General features: G+C 43.4%; 1 protein-coding gene across 1 annotated transcript in view; it reads left to right on the top strand.

Annotated features, from left to right (window-relative positions):
* Positions 1 to 24104, top strand: part of LOC126235703 (ubiquitin carboxyl-terminal hydrolase 22) — a 150591-nt gene that overhangs the window by 81160 nt on the left and 45327 nt on the right. The window contains exon 6 of the mRNA XM_049944458.1: positions 14574 to 14958. Within this exon, the coding sequence (XP_049800415.1) occupies positions 14574 to 14958 (385 nt within the window). The remainder of the gene's footprint in view (positions 1 to 14573; positions 14959 to 24104) is intronic.

Below are 24104 nucleotides of genomic sequence, written 5' to 3'. Positions count from 1 at the left end.
CACATGAAGCCAGTCAACAGTGGCCAGTGCAGCTTCCAGCTGTTCATGAGCTGCATCCAACTCCTTGACCAGTTTCAAAATGGGCAGTCACTTTCCATATTTATATGTGAACTTAGTCTCTCAACTTACTATTTCTGAAGGTTGTAAAATTCAGAGTGAATCAGACAGCAGTAATCCTTATGATGGCATGAAGTTGCTCTAAAAAAGGTGACTAACAGAAACACTGACACTAAAGAAAATGCCAACGCTTAAAAAGGTTCACTTCTTCACAGAAGTATATAAAGTAGAGAATAAAACTACATGCTGTTTACAATCAAGAATGGCCTCTGCTACTGCAAGACTTATTCTCAGCTTTGGCGGAGGGGGGGGGGGGGGGGGGCTATAGACCTACAGTAAAAGTATATAACAGTAGCCTAGCTTTTTGAGCTACTAATTCTCTCCTTGGGGAAGAGAGAGGTGGCTCACCTGAAAGCAGAGTTGATTGTGATGACACTGAACCGCCCAGGGCCCTGTCCAAAGGGTGTAGTTGTGGCAGCCATTCTGACACCAGATGACTGCCATTATCCAGCGGGGACACCAACCAAAACCACATTCCCAGACTGCCATCCCCTGTGTAAAACCGGGTATACCGAAATGCAGTGGAAATAGGAGTTGTCCATTAGGCTATCATACAAAAATTTTATGCCTCTTTTGTGGAGGAAGCTTTGCAGATATTTTTTCATCTTGGTCGTAGAGGTCTGAATGATGTGCTTGGCATCCCAGTTAAATAGTGGGTGAAAGGGAGGGGAGCACACATGGTGAATGCCTGACCCCACACAGAAATCGCAAAATGCCCAAGACAGGAACTGGGGTCCATTGTCAGAAACAAGTAAAAAAAAATGGAAAGAGTTTGAATACTGACCTCGGTAGTGGCTGAGGGGCACCAAACCACATATGGAAATCGTGAAAATGCATCAGTAACTATCAGACAGAACATATGCAAAAACAGACTTGGAAAATCTACTTGGATGCATTCCTGAGGGCTGCATCGCTCTAGGATAAGGAGAGGATGATGACCTGGGAGCTGTCTGTTGACTAGCACCCTGGGAACACACAGCAGCCAAATGTTCCAGCTCTCGATCAATGTCGGGCCAGTAAATATGTCTCCAAGTCAGTGGACATAGCCTGACACCGTGTGCCCACCGGCGGCCACATGCTTCACTCTGTTCACTACAAGTATGTAGTGCATTCTTGTGTGTTAATTTGTATTTCTTGAGTCTGGTTTTCTTGATTGAGTTGACGACAGTGTACAGAAAAGAAGGTACAGTATCTTGTTCAACATGTTGAACTTTTTCAAATTTAAACTCCATTGAAAGATACGGTGTACTCAATGGAGTGGAGCGTGCGGCTGCCTGGAGGCATACAGCATCAGTCGACTTCTTCTGTGTCTGTCGGCTGCCTTGCAATAGTCAGTGTGTTAGAACGCTAACAGCGACATAAAATAAAAAAAGAAACTATTGTAAGATAATCTAAACACACAGGTGGGATTTTGCTATTTCTATGACTAAAATAAAATAAATGGTTCATGTCCAAATGGTCATATGTTTTCACTGTCATCGAGCTGCGGCCTCCTCTGGTGTTCACTAACAGCATTGTTGTTATTGTTGCTAGCCATCTGAGTGATGCCAGCACTGTGTTCATAATTCTCAAGCTTTAGTCAATTTGGCTTGCTACACAGAGTCAGCACTTCACCACAGCCCCTACTTCCTATCACATCAGTAAATATCTGCATTATGATTAAACTCTTTGGTGCAGCGATCCTAACATTGTGATAAAATTATAACTATTGTTATGTATATAAAAAAACAGAGATGCTTTAACTTACCAAACAAGAAAGTGTTGTTATGTTGATAGACAATAAAAAACACAAACATGCACACAAATATTCAAGCTTTTGCAACCCCTGGTTGCTTTATCAGGAAAGAGTGAAGGAGAGGGAAAGATGAAAGGATGTGGGTTTTGAGGGAGAGGGTAAGGAGTCATTCCAATCCTGGGAGCGGAAAGACTTAACTTAGGGGGAAAAAGGGACAGGTATACACTCGCGCGCGCACACGCGCACACACACACACACACACACACACACACACACACACATCCGCACATATACAGACACAGGCAGACATGTGTAAATGCAAAGAGGTTGGACAGAGATGTCAGTCGAGGCGGAAGTACAGAGGCAAAGATGTTGGATGACAGATGAGATACGAGGGGCGGCAACTTGAAATTAGCGGAGGTTGAGGCCTGGTGGGTAACGGGAAGAGCGAATATATGGAAGGGCACACGTTCCCATCTCCAGAGTTCTGATACGTTGGTGTCAGTGGGAAGGATCCAGATAACCCGGATGGTGTAACACTGTGCCAAGATGTGCTGGCCGTGCACCAAGGCATGTTTAGCCACAGGGTGATCCTCATTACCAACAAACACTGTCTGCCTGTTTCATTCATGCGAATGGACAGTTTGTTGCTGGTCATTCTCGCATAGAAGGCTTCACAGTGTAGGCATATCAGTTGGTAAATCACGTGGGTGCTTTCACACTTGGCTCTGCCTCTGATCGTGTACATCTTCCGGTTTACAGAACTGGAGTAGGTGGTGGTGGGAGGGTGCATGGTACAGGTTTTACACCGGGGGTGGTTACAAGGGTAGGAGCCAGAGGGTAGGGAACGTGGTTTGGGGATTTCATAGGGACGAACCAAGAGGTTACGAAGGTTAGGTGGACAGCGGAAAGACACTCTTGGTGGAGTGGGGAGGATTTCATGAAGGATGGATCTCATTTCCGGGCAGGATTTGAGGAAGTCATATCCCTGCTGGAGAGCCACATTCAGAGTCTGATCCATTCCCGGAAAGTATCCTGTCACAAGTGGGGCACTTTTGGGGTTCTTCTGTGGGAGGTTGTGGGTTTGAGGGGATGAGGAAGTGGCTCTAGCTATTTGCTTCTGTACCAGGTCGGGAGGGTAGTTGCGGGATGCGAAAGCTGTTTTCAGGTTATTGGTGTAATGGTTCAGGGATTCAGGACTGGAACAGGTTCATTTGCCACAAAGACCTAAGCTGTAAGGAAAGGACCGTTTGTAATGGAATGGGTGGCAGCTGTCATAATTGAGGTGTTGTTGCATGTTAGTGGGTTTGATGTTGACTGATGTGTGAAGCTGGCCATTGGACAGATGGAGGTCAACGTCGAGAAAAGTGGCATGGGATTTGGAGTAGGACCAGGTGAATCTGATGGAAACAAAGGAGTTGAGGTTGGAGAGGAAATTCTGGAGTTCTTCTTCACTGTGAGTCCAGATCATGAAGATGCCATCAATAAATCTGTACCAAACTTTGGGTTGGCAGGCTTGGGTAAACAAGAAGGCTTCCTCTAAGTGACCCATAAATAGGTTGGCGTACGAGGGGGCCATCCTGGTACCCATGGCTGTTCCCTTTAATTGTTGTGTTACACCGTCCGGGTTATCTGGATATTTCCCACTGACACCAACCTATCAGAACTCTCTTCCCGTTACCCACCAGGCCTCAACCTCCGCTAATTTCAAGTTGCCGCCCCTCGTACCTCACCTGTCACTCAACGACATCTTTGCCTCTGTACTTCTGCCTCGACTGACATCTCTGCCCAACCTCTTTGCACTTACATGTGTCTGCTTGTGTCTGTATATGTGCAGATGGATGTGTGTGTGTGTGTGTGTGTGTGTGTGTGTGTGTGTGTGTGTGTGTGTGCGCGCGCGCGCGAGTGTATACCTGTCCTTTTTTCCTCCTAAGGTAAGTCTTTCCGCTCCCGGGTTTGCAATGACTCCTTACCCTCTCCCTTAAAACTCACATTCTTTTGTCTTTCCCTCTCCTTCCCTCTTTCCTGATGAAGCAACCAGGGGTTGCGAAAGCTTGAGTATTTGTGTGTGTGTTGGTGTTTTTTATTGTGTCTATCAACATACCAATGCTTTCTCGTTTGGTAAGTTAAAGCATCTTTGTTTTTTATATATATTTTTCCCACGTGGAATGTTTCCCTCTATTATAGTCATATCATTAACTATTGTTAAATTTTACACTTAACATACAGAAACTTGGTGGTGCACAAACACTATTACTTGCGTTTCAAGACTAACTTAAATAAACGACATTGTAAACATAACCTCACCACCTGATGGTGACTGCCTGTTACCTAAGAATGCTACCACGATATGATACACCGTATGAGATGAAATGTTTGAGGTCATAACGGAATGCTGTGTGTTATTATTTTTCTATGTTCCTCCGATTCGTAAATTATTTGGATCTCATATTGTGAAAGTAAGTACAGGTATTGTTTCATTTGAGAGATCTGATGATGGCCAGCATCTGAAACTGATAATATATTCAGTTTAAAAAATAAAAATACTTATGTACACTGAACTCAAGAAAAGTGCCTAAATGATTGAGTGCTGTGTCTTGCATAGACCTTATTTGTCAGTGGCAGTTTACCTGCTCTGAAAATTAATCACTTTTCATTCATTTTTTGTCCTAGTTGGGCTGAAAATATCTTTGCCCATCTAACAGTGGTGGTTCTTTCAGTTTATCCAGGTCCCATCTCCTGAAATTCCCACTTTTTTGTAGTTTCTTCAGTTTGAATCTACAGTTCATAACCAATAGATTGTGGTCAGAGTCCACATCTGCCCCTGGAAATGTCTTACAATTTAAAACGTGGTTCCTGACTCTCTGTCTTGTTGTTGTTGTTGTGGTCTTCAGTCCTGAGACTGGTTTGATGCAGCTCTCCACGCTACTCTATCCTATGCAAGCTTCTTCATCTCCCAGTACCTACTGCAACCTACATCCTTCTGAATCTGCTTAGTGTATTCATCTCTTGGTCTCCCTCTATGATTTTTACCCTCCGCACTGCCCTCCAATGCTAAATTTGTGATCCCTTGATGCCTCAAAACATGTCCTACCAACCGATCCCTTCTTCTAGTCAAGTTGTGCCACAAACTTCTCTTCTCCCCAATCCTATTCAATACCTCCTCATTAGTTACGTGATCTACCCACCTAATCTTCAGCATTCTTCTGTAGCACCACATTTTGAAAGCTTCTATTCTCTTCTTGTCCAAACTAGTTATCGTCCATGTTTCACTTCCATACATGGCTACACTCTATACAAATACTTTCAGAAACGACTTCCTGACACTTAAATCTGTGCTCGATGTTAACAAAATTCTCTTCTTCAGAAACACTTTCCTTGCCATTGCCGGTCTACATTTTATATCCTCTCTACTTCGACCATCATCAGTTATTTTACTCCCTAAATAGCAAAACTCCTTTACTACTTTAAGTGTCTCATTTCCTAATCTAATTCCCTCAGCATCACCCAACTTAATTTGACTACATTCCATTATCCTCGTTTTGCTTTTGTTGATGTTCATCTTATATCCTCCTTTCAAGACACTGTCCATTCCGTTCAACTGCTCTTCCAAGTCCTTTGCTGTCTCTGACAGAATTACAATGACATCGGCAAACCTCAAAGTTTTTACTTCTTCTCCATGAATTTTAATACCTACTCCGAATTTTTCTTTTGTTTCCTTTACTGCTTGCTCAATATACAGATTGAATAACATCGGGGAGAGGCTACAACCCTGTTTCACTCCTTTCCCAACCATTGCTTCCCTTTCATGTCCCTCGACTCTTACAACTGCCATCTGGTTTCTGTACAAATTGTAAATAGCCTTTCGCTCCCTGTATTTTACCCCTGCCACCTTCAGAATTTGAAAGAGAGTATTCCAGTTAACATTGTCAAAAGCTTTCTCTAAGTCTACAAATGCTAGAAATGTAGGTTTGCCTTTTCTTAATCTTTCTTCTAAGATAAGTCGAAAGGTTAGTATTGCTTCACGTGTTCCAACATTTCTACGGAATCCAAACTGATCTTCCCCGAGGTCGGCTTCTACCAGTTTTTCCATTCGTCTGTAACGAATTCGTGTAAGTATTTTGCAGCCGTGACTTATTAAACTGATAGTTTGGTAATTTTCAGATCTGTCAACACCTGCTTTCTTTGGGATTTGAATTATTATATTCTTCTTGAAGTCTGAGGGTATTTCGCCTGTCTCGTACATGTTGCTCATCAGATGGTATAGTTTTGTCATGACTGGCTCTCCCAAGACCATCAGTAGTTCTAATGGAATGTTGTCTACTCCCGGGGCCTTGTTTCGACTCAGGTCTTTCAGTGCTCTGTCAAACTCTTCACGCAGTATCTTATCTCCCATTTAGTCTTCATCTACATCCTCTTCCATTTCCATAATATTGTCCTCAAGTACATTGCCCTTGTATAAACCCACTATATACTCCTTCCACCTTTCTGCTTTCCCTTCTTTGCTTAGAACTGGGTTTCCATCTGAGCTCTTTATATTCATACAAGTGGTTCTCTTCTCTCCAAAGGTCTCTTTAATTTTCCTGTAGGCAGTATCTGTCTTACCCCTCATGAGATAAGCCTCTACATCCTTACATTTGTCCTCTAGCCATCCCCCATCCCTGCTTAGCCATTTTGCACTTCCTGTCGATCTCATTTTTGAGACGTTTGTATTCCTTTTTGCCTGCTTCATTTACTGCATTTTTATATTTTCTCCTTTCATCAATTAAATTCAATATTTCTTCTGTTACCCAAGGATTTCTATTAGCCCTCATCTTTTTACCTACTTGATCGTGTGCTGCCTTCACTATTTCATCCCTCATAGCTACCCATTCTTCTTCTACTGTATTTCTTTCCCCCATTCCTGTCAATTGTTCCCTTATGCTCTCCCTGAAACTCTCTACAACCTCTGGTTCTTTCAGTTTATCCAGGACCTATCTCCTTAAATTCCCACCTTTTTGCAGTTTCTTCAGTTTCAATCTGCAGTTCATAACCAATAGATTGTGGTCAGAGTCCACATCGGCCCCTGGAAATGTCTTACAATTTAAAACCTGGTTCCTAAATCTCTGTCTTACCATTATATTATCTATCTGATACCTTTTAGTATCTCCAGGATTCTTCCAGGTATACAACCTTCTTTTATGATTCTTGAACCAAGTGTTAGCTATGATTAAGTTATGCTCTGTGCAAAATTCTACAAGGCGGCTTCCTCTTTCATTTCTTCACCCCAATCCATCTCTGTCTTACCATTATATAATCTATCTGAGACGTTCCAGTATCTCCAGGCTTCTTGCATGATTCTTGAACGAAGTGTTAGCTATGATTAAGTTATGCTCTGTGCAAAATTCTACCAGGTGGCTTCCTCTTTCAATCCTTACTCCCATTCCATATTCACCTACTACGTTTCCTTCTGCCCCTTTTCCTACTATCGAGTTCCAGTTACCCACGACTATTAAGTTTTTGTCTCCCTTCACTATCTGAATAATTTCTTTTATCTCATCATACATTTCATCAATCTCTTTATCATCTGCGGAGGTAGTTGGCATATAAACTTGTGCTACTGTGGTAGGCTTGGGCTTTGTGTCTATCTTGGTTACAATAATGCATTCACTCTGCTGTTCGTAGTAGCTTACCTGTGCTCTAAGTTTTTTTTTTAATTCATTATTAAACCTACTCCTGCATTGCCCCTATTTGATTTTGTTGTTATAACTCTGTATTCGCCTGACCAAAAGTCTTGTTCCTCCTACCTCCAAACTTCACTAATTCCTACAATATTTAACTTTAACCTATCCATTTCCCTTTTTAAACTTTCTAAGCTACTTACCCGATTAAGGGATCTGACATTCCATACTCCGATCTGTAGAACACCAGTTTTATTTCTCCTAACAATGACATCCTCCTGAGTTGTCTCCGCCTGGGGATCCGAATAAGGGACTTTTTTATCTCTGGAATATTTTACCCACGAGGACACCATCATCATTTAATCATACAGTAAAGCTGCATGCTCTCGGGAAAAATTACGGCTGTAGTTTCCCCTTGCTTTCAGCTACTATTCACAGTTCCAGCACAGCAAGGCAGTTTTGGTTAATGTTACAGGACCAGATCAGTCAGTCATCTTGACTGTTGCCCGTGCATCTATTGAAAAGGCTGCTGCCCCTCTTCAGGAACCACACGTTTGTCTGGCCTCTCAACAGCTATCCGTCTGTTGTGGTTGCACCTACAGTACAGCTATCTGTATCGCTGAGGCATGCAAGCCTCCCCACCAATGGCATGGTCCATGGTTCATGGCGGGAACCTGTGGCATACTATGATTAAATACAGACAATCAAAATTTGAACACTGTATGCTTTAATTTCAGACAGAGCCTTCTTGCTTGAATATTTGTGGAACGTAGCTCAATGTACTCCTGGCATTCTACAGGTTACACTCTATTTGGGATATAAATTCCACATTTCTTGATTTAAATTCCATCTCATATTGGAAACATGAGGGACAAAGTCAATTAGCTTTACTGTTGGCTGTGAGGAGCTCTTCGAAAAATTAAGAACCTCCTTGAGATTGGCAAAAAGATGCAATATCTGTATCATTGTTTACTCTAAAATCAAACACAAGTTATGGCCACAACAGTGAATAAAATAGACATGTTTAAAATGGTCTTGTAGAAGAGCCTGTACACCCGAACCAAAACCACTCATGAAAGCTGCGCCATTATTGCTCTGCGTGGGGAGGATTTTCTCTGAACTACGCACAGTATCCAGTAAAGTTTCTTCAAGAGATTCTGCTGAAGTTTCTGCATGATTTTCATGAGGAGTGAAGAAAATTCAAAACCTTTCTGCAGGTTTACTGTCAGGCAAAAAATGTTACATAACCCCAACAAACTGTGAAATTGTTGAATATTATTTCTTTCATGCGTGATAACTGATACAAAATCAACAGCAGCAGTTTCCTTTATTCTATGGTCATGATAAACCTAGCATACAGGAAAATAATTAATTTTGAATATGTTTAGACGTGCCATTGAAAACTAGCCTTCAGAACATCACAGATAAGTGCAGTGTGAAGTTCAGCATTGAAATTTATAAGACCATGGAAAATTCCTAGCTTTGATGTGTTAGTGCAGTCATCATGTCCATGGAGTATGAGCTAAAAAGCATCTCAAAATTTGATGCAATCAACAATTTTACAAAGTATGTAACGAATTTCATGACTCTCATCACTGTCTCTTTCAACTGACTGTCTATAAGCACTATCAAGTTGTTGTCAAATATCGTGTTTCCCTAAAAGATTGTGCTCTGGCTTTGCAGTCATGTGTGATTTAACTCATTCATTTGTCTTTATCTTCTGTGGTAAATGTCAGAGATTGTCCCTGCCTGATAGTGACAAAGTTTTTTCAAAGTCGGGACAGTTTGTTTGTGGTATCACATCCACATATCCAATTTATTTGCCTGTGAATGTCGAGCCTAAAACTTCTTACAATTTCTTTACTTTTATTTGAGATGTTATTGACTAACTTGGTTTCCAGTGTTGGTGTCTTTGGGTGGTTGTTGTCCCTAGGTTGTTGTCATCGTCATTGTTGTGGTGGTGGTGGTGGTGGTCGTCGTCGTCGTCGTCGTCGTCGTCGTCGTCTGCAGTTCGAAGACTGGTTTGATGCAGTTCTCCGTGCTGCTCTATCCTGTTCAAAAAATCTGTTTACAGTATTCATCTCTTGGTCTCCCTCTATGATTTTTACCCTCCACGCTGCCCTCCAGTACTAAACTGGTGATTCCTTGATACCTCAGAATGTGTCCTACCAACCGATCCCTTCTTCTAATCAGGTTGTACCTCAAATTTCTCTTCTCCCCTGTTCTATTCAGTACCTCATCATTAGTTACATGATCTACCTATCTAAACTTTAGCATTCTTCTGTAGCACCAAATTTCAAAAACTTCTATTCTCATCTTGTTTAAACTGTTTATCTTTCATGTTTCACTTTCATACATGGCTACACTCCACACAAATACTTTCAGGAAGGACTTCATGACACTTAAACCTATACTCGATGTTAACAAATTTCTCTTCTTCAGAAGCACTTTTCTTGCCATTGCCGGTCTACATTTTACATCCTCTCTACTTCGTCCATCATCAGTTATTTTGCTCCCTAAATAGCAAAACTCATCTACTACTTTGTGTGTCCCATTTCCTCATCTAATTCCCTCAGCATCACCTGATTTAGTTTGACTACATTCCATTTTCCTCGTTTTGCTTTTGTTAAGTTCATTGTATATCCTCCTCTCAAGACACATTCCATACTGTTCAACTGCTCTTTCAAGTCCTTTGTATTCTCTGACAGAATTACAATGTCATCAGCAAGCCTCAGAGTTTTTATTTTTACTCCCTGGTGTTTAATTCCTACTCCAAATTTTTCTTCTGTTTTTTTCACTGCTTGCTCAATATACAGATTGAATAACACCGGGGATAGGCTACAACCCTGTACCACTCCCCTCTCAATCACTGCTTCCCTTTTGTGCCCCTTGATTCTTATAATTGCCTTCTGGTTTCCATGTATTTTACACTTTCACCTGTAGAATTTTAAAGGGAGTATTCCAGTCAACATTGTCAAAAGCTTTCTTTAAGTCTACAAGTGCTATAAACATAGCTTTGCTTTCCTTAACCTTTCTTCTATGAGAAGTCGTAGGGTCAGTATTGCCTCGCATGTTCCTACATTTCTCCAGAATCCAAACTGATCTTCCCCGTAGATGGCTTCTACCAGTTTTTCCGTTCTTCTGTAAAGGATTCGTGTTAGTATTTTGCAACTCTGACTTATTAAACTGATAGTTCAGTAATTTTCACACCTGTCAGCACCTGCACTCTTTGGAATTGTAATTATTATATTCTCCTTGAAGTCTGAGGGTATTTCGCCAGTCTCGTACATCTTGCTCATCAGATGGAAAAGTTTTGTCATGGCTGGCTCTCCCAAGGCTAACAGCAGCCCTAACAGAATGTTGTCTACTCCTGGAACCTTGTTTCAAATTAAGTCTTTCAGTGGTTTGTCAAATTCATCACCCAGCATCATATCTCCTTTCTCATCTGCTTCTGTGTCCTCTTCCATTTCGATATTATTGCCCTCAAGTACATCTCTTTTGCAGAGACCCTTTTTATACTCCTCGACCTTTCTGCTTTTCTTCTCTCCCTTCTTTGCTTAGGACTGGTTTTCCATCTGAGATGATGATGTACAGGTGGTTCTTTTTTTGCCAATAGTCTCTTTAATTTTCCTATAGACAGCATCAATCTTACCCATAGTTTTATATGCTTCTACATCCTTATATTTGTCCTCTAGCTGTTCCTGCTTAGCCATTTTGCACTTCCTGCTAGTCTCATTTTTTAGATGTTTGTATTCCCTTTTGCCTGCTTCAGTTGTTGCATTTTTATATTTTCTCATTTTATCAATTAAATTCAATATCTCTTGTGTTGTCCGCAGCTTGTGGTCTCACGGTAGCGTTCTCGCTTCTGGGTTCGATTCCCGGCGGGGTCAGGGATTTTCACCTGCCTCGAGATGACTGGGTGTTGTTGTATCGTCTTCATCATCCCCATTACTGTCGGAGGAAGACAATGGCAATCCACCTCCACTAGGACTTTGCCTAGTACGGCAGTGCAGGTCTCGCGCATCGTTCCCCTACGCTCTGTGAGGCATATGGGACATCATCATCATCTCTTATGTTACCCATGGATTTTTGCTAGCCCTCGTCTTTTTATCTTCTTGATCTTCTGCTGCATTCACCATTTCATCTCTCATTGCTACCCATTCTTCTTCTCCTCCTGCAGTCCTTTCCTCTGTTCTTGTCAATCATTCCCTATTGCTCCCTTTTAAACACTCTACAACCTCTGGTTCTTTCAGTTTATCCAGGTCCCATCTCCTGAAATTCCCACCTTTTGGGAGTTTCTTAGTTTTAATCTACAGTTCATAACCAATAGATAGTGGTCAGAGTCTACATCTGCCCCTGGAAAAGTCTTACAATTTAAAATCTGGTTCTGAAATCTGTCTTACAATCTCTGTCCTTGATCCACAGCTATTAAAGCGACAAAGAAGTGAAATTTATTTCAACTAATCTTCTGCACTGAATTATCATATAAATTGACTCGACGCTGTAGACGAGGACTGTTGATATTTTTAAAAAGATTGGGAATCCGATATATTAATATTGTATAAAAATATCATTATTGGCTATCGATATATCGATAAAAAGTATCACTATATCGACAGAAAAAATATCGACATACCGGCCTCTAAAAAATATAATCTGCACATTGTAAATATACTGCTGGCTCTAGTGCTGTGTATTTAAGTATTGATTTATTATTAGATATTCTGTACATCAACAAGCTAGCAGGCTGCTTATCCGCCTTAGAGGGAGAACTGAAAGGAAAATGATGCGCATTCTCACTTGGCGATAACCACTTTGCTAACATGGTAACTGTATGTTGGTGGCACAATGAAAGTTATCTGATGGGTCCATCATTTTTATCACATATTGGATTTGTCCAGCACACTTTATGTCGACTTCCTTGTTTTCTCGTTTCTGCAAATGCCAGCCACTAGCAGTTGTATTATCAAAATTCCTTGGTGAAGTTATATCTTGCAGTTTCTGGTAGTAGTGCTGATTACATCAACATTTCCTATCATTTAGATTTTTGTTCATCATCTTCAGCAGCTGATTTTGGAGAATGCTGATGTGAAGAAATAGCATATTAGTTGCATTAAAAATTGATTTTTAATGCAAGTGGTGTGCTATTTCTTCACATCGGAAGTTTTGTTATTCCAGCCACACCACCACCCTAATAAAAAGACTGGATGTGATGAAAGCTCAAAAAGTAGTAATACACTGTCACACAGTGAAAATAAAATTATGTTCTACTACAATTTCAAAATAACAATTTCAAATATTTACTGAAAATTTGAAAAAAATTATAATATGAAATGGAAATGTCGGCACTTGATACTGCCATTTCTATATCAATACATCAGAAATTTTTTTTTGTTGAACTATATTGCAGTTTTTTTGGAAAAAATATCAACATATCGATATTTTATCAGCAGCCCTACTGTAGACAATGCACACTGTTGACACTGAGCACATGAGCAACTGCATATCGAATCCTCCGGTACGACAAACAATAAAAGCTGCTCATGGTATTGCTATCTTAACTGCAACAAATAAGAGAAAACTCGTGCCTGTCATTGCTGTCAAGACACCTGTTGTCATTTCAATTTCAGGATTATAATTCTCACAGGGAGACATGATGTAATAGATATAGTAAGTTATGGAATAGTGAAGATATGAATCTGCTATTTATGTGTCATGTTGGTTGAACAATGGGGGAGGAAGAGGAACTACACTTCAGCAAGGTTCAACAGCAAAATGCTACATGGAAGCTTCGGTGAATACATACCAAAGCATTGCCCCAGTGCTGCCACAATACAAACAAGCTTAGCACTGGAATGTAGTCTTTTGGGGTGCAGAAATGAATTTCACACACAGGGCAAACTGAACACACAAGTGTCGACAACCAGCTGCAAACATAACTTTAAACATCAGTGGGATGGTTTATAAATATTACCAAATAATCATCTGTCACATAGATAGGAGACTGGATGAGTTCAAGTTTAAAATATTTATGCACTGTAAAATTTCCCCAGAGATGAGTATTACTGTGGGGGTTCATTATTCTGTTGCATCACATGATGAAGTGTCACTGCTCTCGAGAAAGTACAGGTACAATAGTGTATCCTCCTCATAGGAACTTTATGCTTCAAATTAATAGTTTTTTTAGCCATTCTTACCACTTGACAAATGGTGAGGAGGGCTCAGTTGAAAGCTTGTGGGATTTTAACCACTTGACGCTGCTGGAAGCCCGAGAAAATTTTACTAAATCATATCGCCGCGAAACCATACATTCATACATTTCTGCTTCAAAGCTTATCTGCCATGCTGTACCAGTTCTCATACTAAAGGCACCAAATGTCTGTTATAATGTCATTAATGTCAATTACCACATCTTACAGAATCTCGTCTTCTGTTAAAAAGCCATGTATGAGTTCAGTACTGCAGAATTACCTCTTGAATCTTTATTGTTATGTAAGTGTAACTTCAGCCTCCTGCAGCTGTCAAAAAGGGTACAGGAATAATATGCAACGAATGTTAAAAGATGAAGGACTTAAACATAGAGCCGTTATGGACCTTTCTCCTTGCAGTCGAACCTGTCTCTCCCGAAATATTTTCTTTCATGATAATGCTATTTACATACTTCATGAATTTGAAACTTCCTTTTTATTTGGATTTTATAGCTAATAAACTAACTGGTCCTGGTGCAGATTATTTGTGGGTTTTTTTTTAGTGGCTGAACTGCTTCATTCCACAAGATATAGCGAGATCTGATTTATTTTTTTGCTTCCGTGTTGTGTCAGGCTGTGGCTTTCACTAATTTCGATGAGCCTAAAGCTTAACAGGGCATGAAACATTGCATGAAGCTCAATGTGAATCCAAAGACGTGCTGTAATTTGATCTAAAAAATTCCTGATTGTCAGTAAACTCCCTTAATTACACAAGATAAGCTATTCATAATAAGCAATATCTAATAAACTTTTGTATACTGCAATGTGGGAAAAGAATCCTATTAGATGTATGTGGTTCATCTGTTCCTTTAGTGGTGTTTCAACTACAATTGATCCTTTCTGGGACATCTCTCTGGATTTGGGACCAGCTGCAGTGGCACAGAGTGGAACAACAGAAGGTGGAACAATATCACAGCATCAACAACAGCACCACCAACAGTTGTTGCAGCAGCAACATTCACAGCAAAGTCAGCAGCAGCAGTTGCAACAGCAGCTGCAGCAGCAGCCACAAGAACAGCAGCAGCAGTCTGCACAGTCTGAACCAACCTCTTTACTTGACTGTCTTGAAAGGTTTACAAGAGCTGAACACCTGGGGTCATCCGCGAAGATAAAGTGCAGTAACTGCCAGAGTTATCAGGAGTCTACTAAGCAGCTCACTATGAAGACTTTACCTGTTGTGGCGAGCTTCCACTTAAAGGTACTACTGTGCAAGAGAGTTGCTACAGTGCACTTTATAGCGATAATAATAGTGACAAATTTGAGGATTTCAAAGAGGTATATAATATTGTTGTTTGATTTCAAATTAAAATGGTATTCAGTTCTTCAGTGGAACAACTTTTAATAAATTTGTAATTTTTTAAACATTAAATTGTGCGTTATCATCTCTGTTGAGTATTTATCACCAAATCCAGTACTTAGTCATATCACTTAAAAATGAGCAAATAAAAACCCAGGCTGATCTATGACTGCCAGAGACTGTTATCTTCATGTTCTGAGCCTGAAGTATATGACGGCTATTAACACTGTGCTCTAGTCATTGTCACCCTCTCCCCCAGAAAACGTAAATCTTACTTAAATTATTCAGTCAAAGCCATTCCTAAAAAACCAAATAAATGCAAGGCAATGTAAATTTCTGACTTTATGGACGTCATACGTTTCGTTATCTTTTGTCCTCTCGTTTGAGAGAGAACATGTGAAACTGCAGTCTATGAAAACTCTGAAAAATTGAAAATGGTAGTAGAGGAATGTGTTTATTATCTGTTTTTACTTCCTTATACCTTGGCATCCATTATGTGTGATAATAGAATATGTCATTAAATATATCTAGAATTCAACGTTAGTGTGTCATAGATAAGGTTATTGCCCAGATTTGCATTGGTGATGGTGTATTAATAGAAGCTTCTAATGAATAAAATTAAGTACTTTAATTTCCCCTCACAAAATTACTCAGTAACTTTAGTGTAGATTTCTGTTTTCTATTTCTTCCATTGAAAACTAGTTAATATTTCATTTTTCAGTTAAGGATTATAATTTCAAACAGAAATGAAAGCCGTGTCATATGACTGCAAGTCTGTATGTGTTAGATACAGTATCTCGACTCCAGTTTAACCTTCACAGAGAACTCTAATCCATAAATAAATCATTACCAAAATAACACTCCATAAATAAAGACTGGAAAAAATATACTTACAAACAAAAGAAGAGAGAGATCCACAGATAGTCACAATATGGGTGACTGTTTTTTTTGTAATCAACTAGTTACCTCAGCTGATAAGACACAAAACGACTGAAGAGAATGAGAGACATTAGGAAATAAATGAGAATGTAACAAGACCACAGGCTGAAAGAATCAATTAATACTGATGAACATATTAATCTTTAGTGGACTTACCACAAAATCACAAACTTTAATTTTCAGCTTTGGTTGTTGGAAAATGTGAGACATACATGCTACAGAAGCAAATGTTGTTGTTGTTGTTGTTGTTGTTGTGGTCTTCAGTCCTGAGACTGGTTTGATGCAGCTCTCCATGCTACCCTATCCTGTGCAAGCTTCTTCATCTCCCAGTACTTACTGCAACCTACAGCCTTCTGAATCTGCTCAGTGTATTCATCTCTTGGTCTCCCTCTACAATTTTTACCTTCCACGCTGCCCTCCAATGCTAAATTTGTGATCTCTTGATGCCTAAGAACATGTCCTACTAACCGGTCCCTTCTTTTTGTCAACTTGTGCCACAAACTCCTCTTCACCCCAGTTCTATTCAATACTTCATGATTAGTTATGTGATCTACCCATCTAATATTCAGCATTCTTCTGTAGCACCACATTTTGAAAGCTTCTATTCTCTTCTTGTCCAAACCATTTATCGTCCATGTTTCACTTCCATACATGGCTGCACTCCATACAAATACTTTCAGAAACGACTACCTGGCACTTAAATCTATGGAAAAAAATGTAAATGAAGTCCCATGCTTCTTTACAGAGCATAGGGGAACGATGCGGGAGACCCGCATCGCCTTACTAGGCAAGGTCCTAATGGAGGTGGTTTGCCGTTGCCTTCCTCCGACCATAATGGGGATGAATGATGATGATGAAGACAACACAACAACACCCAGTCATCTCGAGGCAGGAAAAATCCCTGTCCCCGCCGGGAATCGAACCCGGGACCCCGTGCTTGGGAAGCAAGAATGCTGCCGCGAGACCATGAGGGGCGGACATACTCGATGTTAATAAATTTCTCTTCTTCAGAAACGCTTTCCTTGCTATTGCCAGTCTAAATTTTATATCCTCTCTACTTCAACCATCATCAGTTATTTTGTTCCCCAAATAGCAAAACTCCTTTACTACTTCATCTTATATCCTCCTTTCAAGACACTGTCCATTCCGTTCAACTGCTCTTCCAAGTCCTTTGCTGTCTCTGACAGAATTACAATGTCATCGGCGAACCTCAAAGTTTTTATTTCTTCTCCATGGATTTTAATACCTACTCCAAATTTTTCTTTTGTTTCCCTTACTGCTTGCTCAATATACAGATTGAATAACATCGGAGAGATGCTACAACCCTGTCTCTCTCCCTTCTCAACCACTGCTTCCCTTTCATGTCCCTCGACTCTTATAACTGCCATCTGGTTTATGTACAAATTGTAAATAGCCTTTCGCTCCCTGTATTTTACCCCTGCCACCTTCAGAATTTGAAAGAGAGTATTCCAGTCAACATTGTCAAAAGCTTTCTCTAAGTCTACAAATGCTAGAAACGTAGGTTTGCCTTTCCTTAATCTTTATTCTAAGATAAGTCATAAGGTCAGTATTGCCTCCCGTGTTCCAATATTTCTACGGAATACAGAAGCAAATAGGTAAACAATAATTGCATAAAACACTATTCCCATGGATGTTTTTTATCATCATTTGATTTTTTTGCTAACACTGTTAGGCACAGCATTGGGTACAAAACAGGATGAATCATACACATCAGTTTTCTGCTTGCTTTAGCACCACTACTATACTTTTGATTGCCAGTGTAGCTTGGTTGCAAACCAAAAATGACAAATACTTATATTCCACCTCACATCCTTTACAGCATGAAATAAATTAATTTTAAAAAAGCACTAAATCCCATAGTATATATTTCACAAATGAAATGAAAACTCGGTGAAATCTTTCTAGTTGTAGTAAAGACTAGTAAAATTTATGTATCATAAGTGGTGCTAAACAATCAATAGATCATGCAAGAAATGGTCTAACACAATGGTCAATAGTAACCTAAGTGTAATAGTATGTTTGCTGACACTACTTGATTCCGTATGTCACTTACCATGCCACACAACATGGCATGCAACAAAAAATATCACACAGATTGGAGACATTATTTCAGAAAATAGCAGCAAGGCCAATCTTCTTAAAATATTCTGTTATTCCTTGGATGAATAAATTTCTTACTGAAATAAGAAATTCATTCCATCACGGCACTGTAGCCTGGAACATTTTAATAAGTGTGACATTTCCAAACGAAGTTTACATTTTACAGTCACACACAGTAATATTGACATATTTGTTGCCACCACCAGCACCACCACCACCACCACCACCACCGCCTACCCACCTCCGACTCCACCCTCCTATATATTACTTCTAAATCTCCCAGTTACTGCACCACGACCCATCCACGGATCACTCTCTTGCCCTTCTCAGTCTCATTCCTGCCCCACCTTTGCCCTCACTCGAGCACCGTAAATCACACTTTGCCTTAGACACTCCACATCTGTCGCTTACCTCCCCCTCTTGCCGCTCACCTCCCCCCTCTTGCCGCTCACCTCCCCCCTCTTGCCGCTCACCTCCCCCCTCTTGCCGCTCACCTCCCCCCTCTTGCCGCTCACCTCCCCCCTCTTGCCGCTCACCTCCCCCCTCTTGCCGCTCACCTCCCCCCTCTTGCCGCTCACCTCCCCCCTCTTGCCGCTCACCTCCCCCTCTTGCCGCTCACCTCCCCCCTCTTGCCGCTCACCTCCCCCCTCTTGCCGCTCACCTCCCCCCTCTTGCCGCTCACCTCCCCCCTCTTGCCGCTCACCTCCCCCCTCTTGCCGCTCACCTCCCCCCTCTTGCCGCTCACCTCCCCCCTCTTGCCGCTCACCTCCCCCCTCTTGCCGCTCACCTCCCCCCTCTTGCCGCTCACCTCCCCCCTCTTGCCGCTCACCTCCCCCCTCTTGCCGCTCACCTCCCCCCTCTTGCCGCTCACCTCCCCCCTCTTGCCGCTCACCTCCCCCCTCTTGCCGCTCACCTCCCCCCTCTTGCCGCTCACCTCCCCCCTCTTGCCGCTCACCTCCCCCCTCTTGCCGCTCACCTCCCCCCTCTTGCCGCTCACCTCCCCCCTCTTGCCGCTCACCTCCCCCCTCTTGCCGCTCACCTCCCCCCTCTTGCCGCTCACCTCCCCCCTCTTGCCGCTCACCTCCCCCCTCTTGCCGCTCACCTCCCCCCTCTTGCCGCACACCTCCCCCCTCTTGCCGCACACCTCCCCCCCCTCTTGCCGCTCGATCCCCCCCCCCCCCCTCTTGCCGCTCGATCCCCCCCCCGCTTGCCTCTCGATCCCCCCCCCCCGCTTGCCGCTCGATCCCCCACCCTCTTGCCGCTCGCCTCCGCCCCCCCCCTTGCCGCTCGCCTCCGCCCCCCCCCCTTGCCGCTCGCCTCCGCCCCCCCCTTGCCGCTCGCCTCCTCCGCCCCCCCCTTGCTGCTCGCCTCCTCCGCCCCCCCCCTCATGCCGCACGCCCCCCCCCCGTCTCGCCGCTTGCGTCCTCCTCATACTGTGGAACGACCCCCTACTGCTGCGGGCCAACAGCCTGATGATGCCGAAGGCCACCCCTCATCCGCCGCAGCCCTCCCCCACCACAAGCCACGAATCCTCCCCCCACCCGCTGCGAAACCCCTGTGAATTCCCCCCCACCCGCTGCGAACCCCCACCCAACACTCCGCGAACACCCCCCAGCCACCACGACCGCCCCCCACACACTACGGAACCCCCCCCTTCTGCGGAACCCCCCTCTGTGGAACAGCCCCTCCTGTTGCAGAACACCCCCTTCCCCCCACCCGCTGAGGAAACACGCCCCCACACGCCGCGGATGTCCTCCCACCTGCCACAGATCACACCTCACCAGCTGCGGAACACACCTCACCAGCCGCGGAACACACCTCACCAGCCGCGGAACACACCTCACCAGCCGCGGAACACACCTCACCAGCCGCGGAACACACCTCACCAGCCGCGGAACACTCCCCACTCGCTGCTAGCCCCCCATCCTGCCGCGGTACTGCCACCTCTTCAGCTTTGAGGCCCCCCTCCAACCGCAGCAATGCGCTCCCCTCCAGCCGCAGACCCACTCCTCAATCAGCCGCGGACCAGATCGCCCACCACCTGCCGCGGATCCGATCGCCCACCACCTGCCACAGCACCGCACTCACACCTGCTCTGCGCCCACCCCCTGCCGCAGTACCACACTCACACGCCCTCTGCGCCCACCCCCCCTGCTGCAACCCCGCGCACCCAACCCCCCTTCCACGGCCCTGCATCCCCACCCGCCTGCCGCGGCCCCGCGCGCCCACCCCCCACCGCCGCAGAAGTGCCTTCCATTCAGGAGGACTCTGAACCCTCTCTGCGGGTCTATGGCCCCCCACCAGCATGTCTATGGTCGCCACACTCATGAGCCCACTCTCCAGCCGCGGCCCCTTCCTGCCTGCCCCCGCCCATGCAGTGTGCCTCCGTGCCCCCCCCCATGCAGTGTGCCACCGTGCCCGCCCCCACCCCCCCCATGCAGTGTGCCTCCGTGCCCGCCCCCCCCCCCCCATGCAGTGAGCCTCCGTGCCTGCCCCCTCGTGCCACAGACTCTGCTCCTCCCCCCTCCTGCGTACCCCTCTCCCTCCCTCCCTCCCTCCCTCCCTGAGCTGCAGTCTCCAGTGCCCCCCCCCACTCCGTCCTTGAGCCGCAGTCTCCAGTGCCCCCCCCCCCCCACTCCGTCCTTGAGCCGCAGTCTCCAGTGCTTCCCCCTCCCTGCCTTCCTGAGCCGCAATCTCTCCCGCCCCCCCCTTCCTCGTGCCTCACACCCTCTCTCCTCACCCACCAACCCCCTGCCTCGCCTAGCCCTGCCGTGCCCCTCACCCCACCCTTCCCCCTCACCCACCTCTGTTCGCTTGCCTCGGGCACCCTCTTGGCCTCGCCCCACCTCGCTTCACAAAACTTTATGCTTCGTCTGGGCCTGTTGACTGCTGGTGACTGGAAACATGTTGCCTGCCTGGACATGTCTCATTTCCAATTTTATCGAGGGGGTGGACATGTATGGGTACGGAGACAAGCTCATGAATCCATGGACGCTGCATCTCAGCAGGGGAGTGTTCAAACTGGTGGATGCTCTGTAATGGTGTGTGGCCTATGCAGTTGGAGTGATATGGGATCCCTGAAAAGTCTAGATGCGACTGTGACAGGTGACACATATGTAAGCATCCTGTCTGACTACCTGCATCCATTCATGTCCATTGTGCATTCTGATGGACTTGGGCAATTCCAGCAGGGAAAGTGATACCCTACACGTCCATAATTGCTACAGAATGGCTCCAGGAACACTTGTGTTGGCCACGGGAATCCTCAGACCCGAACATTATTGAGCATTATCTGGGATGCCTTGCTACGCGCTGTTCAGATGAGATCTCCACCCCCACCCCCCATACTCTTACAGATTTATGGAGAGCCTTGCAGGAGGATTCATGATCTCAATTCCCTCCAGCAGCACTTCTTCAGATATTAGTCGAGTCCATGCCACATCGTGTTGCGACACTTGTATGTGCTCATGGGCCCCTACACAATATTAGGCAGAGGTACCAGTTTCTTTGGCTCTTCAGTGTATAAACAGGGTGAGGCAGCTATTTCATAACACCACTTATATCTCCCCAACCATAATAGATACAAAGATGCCGTTTGGTATTTTTTATTACAGAGATATGAGGCCATCTTTTTTTTTTTTTTTTTTTTTTTTAAATATGGAACTCTCTGTTAAATTTTAGTGTAACATGATGGGCTTAAAAACATGGTTTCAAATATGTGTATATCATAATATTTAGGCGAATAGTTTTTGAGACACAGATATGTTCTCGTATCGTGTTCGTCCTTCGAAGCGGTGTTGTCCAATGCAATTTTTTCTGTTGTGTGGACTACGTGGTAAGCGTCAAGAGTCCGTCGTTCCACAAAAACGCTCATTTTCCTGACAATAGTAATTCATACTGTGATATTTTGCACAGAAATTAACTGATGATGTCACGCAAATATTATTCAGTTATTTGACATCTGTAATACCAAAATAGTAGACAACATACAGTATTAAAATACTAAAAGATGTTAATATATTTTAAGTAACAGAAATACAAATGTAAATAAGGAGGCCATTATTGGTCACAATTATGTCGTACATATTTGTTTTTTATTTGAAAATATTTACTATTGATCACAATACGAAGCAAGAACACACAAAGATGCAAAATACATACTGTACATGATACATAACTTTACTGAAGCAAAATGCTTCCCCTCTGCTGCAATGCACATTTGTAGTTGCTGTTCGAATGATTCGGGAATGGCTGCGAGGGTGTCATGTGAGATGTCAGCACATGCTTCCGTGATACATTGCTTCATATTTTCTGGTGTGGTTGGTATTTGAGCATACACTTTGTTTGATTGCTCCCTACAGAAAAAATCAAGAGGGGTCAAATCAGGAGACCGGGCCGGCCACTTCACTTCATCACATCATCCTATCCAACAATCAGGGAACTTTTCATTTAACAGCCCTGTAGCCACACGGAAAGAGTGAGCAGGACAGCCATCATGTTGGAACCACATCCACTGACACGTAGTTAGTGGTACCTCTTGCAGCAAAATGGGCATTATGTTTCACAGGAACTGTGCATAGTTATTGCCATTTAGTATACCCGGTATGACGTACCTCCCCAAAATGACATTTCTGACAATTCTGCACCACACGTTAACACTCCACAGTTGTCGATGCTGTACCTGTCGAAGCCAATGAGGGTTCTCTATTGAACAGTAATGCATATTGTGCAAATTCAAATTACTGTGGTTGGTGAAAGTCGCTTCATCAGTAAAAAGTATCCGTTGAAAAAACATTGTATCACCATGTAGGCGCTGCAGAGCAAACCGGCAAAATTCCTGGCACCGTTCAAAATCTGCACCGGAGAGTGCTTGATGTAATGAGAGGTGAAACGGGTGAAATCTATGCTGGTGCAATATGTGTAGAACACTTCTCTGACTTATACCCCATTCCGAGGCAATACGTTGCACGAAACAGTAGGGTCGTTATGTGCCAACACTAGGACGCCCTATTCATTTCCCTGACCAGTTGCAGTTTTCTGCCTTGTCCTATGTACGGCATTCCATGATCCCGATTCAAGTAGTTTCTTGGAAATATGTGCAAGAAGCTGGTGCGTAGGACACTAACGATCGGGATACAGCTCACCCTATCGCTTTATTGCTCTAACGGCATTTCTTCTGCTTTCACCATACACTAGAAGCATATCTAACTTTTCTTTGTTGGTGTACATGCCTGCTCCAAGAAACTGTGACGGAAATGTGATGTCTCATTACCCTAGCAGCACATTTATACCCTTCTCTCCAGCTACCTCGTGCGTCACCTTGCGACATTATCGAGAAGCAGGAAAACAACGCCTTCCCTGTTAAGTTCATCAGTGGTCAACAGGAAAGGTCGCATTGTATAATGCTGCTTCGAAGGACGAATGCGATATGGGAACATATCTGTGTCAAAAACTATTCGCCTAAATATTATGATGTACACATATTTGAAACCATCTTTTTAAGCTTCTCATGTTACACTAAAATTTAAACATGAAATGTGATGTATTCAAGTAGCCCCTGTCCCTGCAATTCACTGTCCAAATGGCATCTTTGTATCTATTACGGTTGGGGAGATACAAGGGGTGTTATGACTTATCAGCCTCACCCTGTATAATTAACATCCTCAGTTTGGAGTGAGTGTTCCCAGCTAGTGATTGGTCAAAATCTATTAGGTAAAAGTAAACATCCAGGAGTTAAACTCTTTATTGGATAACTCCTGATTGATTACATTCAGCTGAACAATTTTAACTGATTACCTGTTGTGAAGAACACTCAGTCTGAAAACACTCATTATATATTTGATTTGTACCAATAATCAGTCATGTATGTCATACAACATATACAGTAATTTTCTTATTTCTACATTATACCCAATTAAAGAGCATATTTGAATGTGTTAGCATGGTCCGACAGTTCTTTTGCTTCATCTCTTCCCATAAACACACTG

This window comes from Schistocerca nitens, chromosome 2 (assembly GCF_023898315.1).
Source record: "Schistocerca nitens isolate TAMUIC-IGC-003100 chromosome 2, iqSchNite1.1, whole genome shotgun sequence".
Taxonomy (NCBI): domain Eukaryota; kingdom Metazoa; phylum Arthropoda; class Insecta; order Orthoptera; family Acrididae; genus Schistocerca; species Schistocerca nitens.
Note: the sequence above shows the minus strand (reverse complement) of the source record. Positions and strands in the feature narration are given on the sequence as shown.